General features: G+C 42.5%; 1 protein-coding gene across 5 annotated transcripts in view; it reads left to right on the top strand.

Moving 5' to 3' along the window:
• Positions 1 to 3198: 3198 nt before the first annotated feature.
• Positions 3199 to 6267, top strand: part of Atp6v0a1 (ATPase H+ transporting V0 subunit a1) — a 58944-nt gene continuing 55875 nt past the window's right edge. The window contains exons 1-2 of one of the 5 annotated variants that reach the window (XM_047544342.1): positions 3199 to 3299; positions 5912 to 6072. In XM_047544342.1, coding sequence (XP_047400298.1) covers positions 5956 to 6072 — 117 coding nt within the window. In that variant the 5' untranslated portion in view covers positions 3199 to 3299; positions 5912 to 5955. Of the gene's footprint in view, positions 3300 to 3642; positions 3723 to 5911; positions 6073 to 6267 lie in introns of those variants that run through there. The other 4 variants (XM_047544341.1, XM_047544344.1, XM_047544343.1 and 1 more) reach the window with 4 other exon arrangements.

Genomic DNA, 6267 nt, shown 5'->3' with positions numbered 1-6267 from the left:
CTCAGTAACTTAGTGTGACACCCAGTAACTTAGCAAGACCCTGTCTCAAAATATAAAATAAATAGGGTTGGGATGTAGCTTAGTGGTAAAGCTCCCCTGAGCCCTTGGGTTCAATCTCCAGTACCAAAAGACAAAGACAAAGAAAAAAAAAATTGAAGGTCAGCATAAGCAACTCAGGGGACCCTCATCAATTTAGCCAGACTCTGTCTCAAAATGAAAACATAAAGGACTGGGAATGTGGCATGGTGTTAGAGTACTTGCCTAGCATGTGCAAGGCCCTGGGTTCAATCCCCAGCAAAACAAAATAAGCAAATAAAAAATAAAAAGCAGTGGGGATGTAGCTCAGTGGTAAAACACCCCTGGGTGTTCGATCCTTAGTACCAATAAATAAATGAAATAAAAAGGACTGAGGATGTAAGTCAGTCCTCCTTGGTTCAATCCTCAGCACCAAAAATAAATAAAGAAATGAATGAATAAAATGTTTGGGGATATGGGCACTGGGGTTGTAGCTCAGGTAGAGCATTTGCCTAGCACATGTGAGACCCTGGGTTAGATCCTTAGCACCACATAAAAATAAAAAATAAAGGTATTGTGTCCATTTACAATTTAAAAAAAAATCTCATAAATGGCCCATTTGTAAAATGTCTGGGGATGTAGCTCAGTGGTACTTGCTTAGCATGTATGAGGCTCTAGGGTTACATTTCCAGCACACAGAAGAAAAGTAGCATTAGTTTAGATGCAGTATTATTGGCTAAGCATTACATGAAATTGCTCGCATCTGGTGAGCTCAGTGGTAGGGCACTTGCCTGGCGTGTGTAAGGCCCTGGGTTTGATCCTCAGCACTGCATAAAAATAAATAAATAAAGGTTTATCAACATCTAAAAGGAATTTTTTTTAAAAAGTAGTTAAATTTAAAAAATTTACATCTTTTAAGGCCATGGGTGGTCAGTAGAATATTATTTTATTATTTATCTACCATTTTCTTTGAACTCACTATGCTGCCCAGGCTGGCCTTGAACCCAGGGCTCAAGCAATACTCCCATCTCAACCTCTGGAGTAGCTGAAACTGCAGGTGTGAGCACAGCTCCTGGCCTAACAGTTTTGTTTTTTGTTGTTGCTGTTGTGCTGGGAATTGAATCCAGGACCTTGCACTATCTGTGAGCTACACCCCAACCTGAATAGCATTTGAAATTTGATGTTTTTGGACACATACCTCAATACCACCATATCCTCTGTTAAATGGGTATATATGCCTCTTAGGGTTATTGTGAGGATTAAATGAATTCATATTTACAAAGCACTTAGAAAAGTGCCTAGCACATAGTGGAGCTATTAATCATTGCACTCATTTCTCCCTTTTGTAAATATGGGAACTTTATTTCTCAAGGAACTGTAAACTCTTCTAGAGTATTAAGTGTGTTTGTTTCATTTTCCGATCCCTATCTAGTACTGTGTCTGGTACATAGTAGGTCCTCAGCAAGTATCTCTTGCCTAAAAAGCATTACCCAGCAGGCACTTAGATATTCCATCTCTGAGCCTTGGAGAAGAGAGGGGAACAGAAAAATAGATATGAAGCCCACACATAGACATTTAAGCCAAGGAACATGGAGGGAAAAGAAATTCAACACTGGGGAAAAGATTGATGGCAGGAGATGAGAAAAAGAAACAAACAAACAAACAACAACCAGAAAAGAAGCTCTGAGAGGCTGTACTTTCAAGGAAGACATGAGAAGAGTTCAAGGGAATTGAAGTGAGTCCAAAGGAAAGGATGTCTTAAAGATGGAGTATGAAAAACTTGTGGTTAACAAACAGCTGACTCTGTGGTTAATCTTTTTAAGTCTCAGAGGAAGGACGTGACAGTCATTGTGTAATAGTCCTCTAAAACTTGGCAGGTTTTCAAATATGGGTCCCTATCCGCCTTGCCAGGAAAGTTGAGAAAAATAGGAAGCAGAGAAAAGAGAAGGTGGTTTGGATCTTTCCAAGACACTGCGTATCAAGAAAATTGTAATGAAGTCAAGGTGTATCTTCACTTACAACATGAGACAGAAGATTCAAATAAAATTTCCATTTTTGCCCTTCATTATTTTGTTTAGGCTATTAAAGCAGGGTTGATGATGCTTTTGCCAGGAAGACAAAATTATCAGCACTGGTTTTTAATCTGAAATATCTCCCTCTTTATACTTCAATCTCAATAGAGTTCCACCACCACCCACCCACGTAGAATCGAATAACCGGTTTTCCGGGTTCTTCCTGATAGGATTCTGGTTATTGCAAACTACCTGGGATCCCTACTCCTTTTTCACAGAAGGGAGGGAAGCAATAATTATTGACATTTTGACATTTGAAAAAGGAGCTTTAAAAATAATCATTTTGCATTAAAAATATGATTATACCAAATTTGAGGAACTGAAAACCCCTAAGCAGTCAAAGGGGTTCACAGGAATCTGTCAAATGATTGAAGACATGACTTTCACAACATATGGTCTTCTGAGGTTTTTCCTATTATTTTGAGAAAAATAAACCCTGGGGCGGTTGCTGGAAGGAATGAATCATGTACTTTTTTGTGTTTATGGTGCTGGGATTTGAACCTAGGGCTTCGCATAGTGGTGGACAAGAACACTACCCCTGAGCTGCACTCCCAGTCCAATCGTGTATTTTCCATATTAAGCATACGAGACTCTTAAAGCTCTCAAAAAGTTCTTTTTTTTTTTTTTAAATTCAACCCTTATTTTTTATTTATTTGTTTTTTTCTGTGCTGCAGAGGATCGAACCTAGTGTCTCACACCGTGCTAGGCAAGCGGTCTACCACTGAGCAACAATCTCAGCCCTCAAAAAGTTCTTAAATGATGTCACCCTTTCCTTCATGAAGAAAAAGGTGTGAATCAATTATCTGCAAAATAAAGAAGGGCAGGCAGCTTGCCTGAAGAAAAGTGTTATAGAGAGGGGACCCTGAAGGGCTCGGAAACCCACAGCACCCAGCACCCAGCTCCACCCCCCCCCACCCCCACTGCTAGCTTCGCTCGGGTCAGTCTTCACCGCGGGGAGTCATTGCGCAGGGACCAAGATGGCGTCACCAGACTGAGGCTCGCCCGCCCCCGCGAATCCGCATTGCGGCAGCCCGGGCGAGACGGCACCCTATTGGTCAACTGCGATGAGGTCATCGTGGAGGCGGGGGCTGGCGGGGGCCGGCGGGGGCGCAGGGGCGGGGTCTTGCTGACGCACGCACGTCGAGGTGCTGCTACCCGGAGCCGCGGAGGCTGCTAGCTTGGTTGCGGCGGCTGCTGGGCCGGCGGCCGGAGGTGAGCGGGGGTCATTAGTATAGTGCGTCCGGGAGCGGCCTTCGAGGAACGCAGGAAATCCTTCTATATCCCTCTCGCGAGTCGAAGGAATGAGCAGGGATCTTAGGGCTCTGAGAGAAAATGGGGAATCATCCCCCACCTTGGGCACCCCTCCTTTGGGCAGAGGAACCGGAGGTTCGCTGCCCTTTTGAAAAGACCTGAATCCCCTTCCCCATTTAAGGAGGAGGTAGAGGGACTGAAGTTGTTTTTGGGTAGGCAGAATAATCGGGGGTGCTTGATGAAGGGTCTCCTAATTTGGGGAATCCTCTCCTTTTTCTCCCTTACCCCAGGGGTAGGTGTGCCCGAGTCCAGAGAATTCCTCCTTTCTCGCTGGGTAGGACAAGGAAATGAAGCATGTGAATAATACCTTGGTGGATGACCGCCGTGAGTTCCTTGGAGGCAGGGCGCAGGGGTCGCCCTGTTTGGACTTACCTTTTGCAGAATTGCTCTTAATGTTTCATTTTGCGAAACCAGTGGTTTGATTCCAGTGGGATAGAGATTCCCTAGAGATTCTAGGGAGATCTGTAATCATTAAAAAACAAGAGGGAGGCCACTCGTTGGAGGCTACCATCATTGGCAGCCCCTGGACTATACTGAGCAAGCATAATTTTATGCGTTTGGAGGTTGTGGACTCTATCCTTACTGAACGTGATGGGGTGGGGCTGGTAACAGCTGATTTGGATGATTCAGGTACACAGTCTTAAAATCAACCCACAGTCTCTTGAGAAATCTTTACTTATATTGGAGTGTGTGTGTGTGTGTGTGTGTGTGTGTGTGTGTGTGTTTGCCGCCTTGAACATCAAATGCAGAAAGGTTTTGTTCTTCAGATTTCTCAATATGTCTCCCAGCCTTCCAGAATAGTGAATCTTCCTTTTATGTCAGTCTCACTTATCAATAGGGAGTATGTATGACCTTATGATACTAAAAATAGTGTTTGTTTTGCTGCGGTTAGATACTGTAGAGTCCAGTGTTTTACATTAGCTGTTTGGGAATAAATAATTACACTTTCAGGACCACTGATAGCGCCAATTGTCTTTCATTCGCGGCAAGTGTTTTCCCAAAAAGGAAACCTTTATTGGCTTTTGTGTGAGAAAATTTGACTGGAAGAATGTAATTATCTCCTCCATGGGGATGAGAAATAGAAAGCTACAGACGTGGAAAGCTTTTTCTCTGTGGCTTGTTAAAATTGCTTTGTCATTACAGATGTGTTCCTGTTTTGTTTGATTTCAAATTGAGCTTAATATGCAGTCTCCTTTTTGTTAGATAGTAGTTATTAGGATTCCTTAGCGGAGGAATGATATTTTCTGAGGAGTCTGGAAGGTTAAACCCCTTATGTAGCCATAGTTTTAGGTTAGTGCTGGAGCTTTGGCCTAATGGGCATTGTCAGTGGAGGGGAGAAAACTAGTAAGGATGCAGACATCTTTTATAAGAGGACAATCAAGGGTTGGGTGTATGGCTCAGTGGTAGAGTACCTGCCTACCATGTGCAACACCCTACGTTTGATTCCTAGTCACAAAGAAAAAAAATTAATCAAGATCTCTTCTGTTAGTTTTCTGCTCAAGAACAACAAAAAAACTGTGCAGTGTGAATGTCACTCTCATATTATATCCAGGATATTTAAAGAGCTGTTTGGAGTTCCCAGTTCCTATCTTTAATCCGTATACATTCTTATGTATTGGGTTGCCCCAAGTATTGTCATTTGATCTTGATGTTGACTGCGGAGGAAGTGACTTTACATCTGACACTGCAGTCCTGGACTCAGTAACTGCTTTTGCAATTTTTCTTTTCTTTTTTTTTTTTTTCAGTACTGGAGATTGAACCTGTGGGTGTTTTTCTACTGAACTACCTTCCCATTGTTTTTTTTATTTTTTCAAATTTTTTATTTTATTTTATTTTATTTTATTTTTGCAGTGTTGGGGATTGAACCCAGGACCTTGTGCTTGTGAGGCCAGCACTCTACCAACTGAGCTAGATCCCCAGCCCTGTTTTTTATTTTCTATTTTGAGACAGGTTCTTGGAAAGTTGCTGAGACTGGTCTTGAACTTTTTCTATTCTCCTGCCTCAGCCAGCACACCAGACTACTCTTTTTCCATCTTTCTAAGATATCAAAACAGTTGCCGGGCACAGTGGCGCTTGCCTGTAATCCCAGTGGATCAGGAGGCTGAGGCAGGAGGATGGAGAGTTCAAATTTAGCCTTAGCAACTTAGTGAGGCCCTAAGCAACTCAACAAGACCCTATCTCTAATAAAAAATAAAAAGGGGCTACAGATGTGGGTTGGTGATTAAGCACCCCTGGGTTCAATCCCTGGACCAAAAAAACCCCAAAACACCCAAAAAACAGTTATTAGAGACCTATCAGAGGGCTGGAGTTGTGGCTTAGTGGTAGAGGGCTTGCCTAGCACATTTGAGGCACTGAGTTTGATCCTCAGCACCACATAAAAAGTAAATAAAAACAAAGGTATTGTGTCTGTCTACAACTTAAAAAAAAATGCAAAATGAAAGAGCCTCATTGGAGTGTTGTTTTTAGTCCTACAGGTGATTTCCAAAGTCATATCATTTTCTCTCTTCCCTCAGGTTGGAGCAAATTCCAGATACTCAGTTGACTACTTTCTGCTACCATGGGGGAGCTTTTCCGGAGTGAGGAGATGACGCTTGCCCAGCTATTTCTACAGTCAGAAGCTGCTTATTGTTGTGTCAGTGAATTAGGAGAACTTGGAAAGGTTCAATTTCGTGATGTAAGTAGTTAATGGGGCTGCTTCTTGATTACTGTATTCACTTTTTCTTGTCATGGCCAATGACTTTATCATGAATGATTTGTTTTTTTATTTGCAAATTATCATATTAGGCTGGGTGCAGTGGTTCATGCCTGTAGTTCCAGCTATTTGGGAGACTGAGGCAGGAGGATTTCAAGTTCGAGGCCAATCAATTTA

Source organism: Sciurus carolinensis, chromosome 3 (genome assembly GCF_902686445.1).
Source record: "Sciurus carolinensis chromosome 3, mSciCar1.2, whole genome shotgun sequence".
Lineage (NCBI taxonomy): Eukaryota > Metazoa > Chordata > Mammalia > Rodentia > Sciuridae > Sciurus > Sciurus carolinensis.
This window is presented reverse-complemented; position numbering and strand designations above follow the sequence as displayed.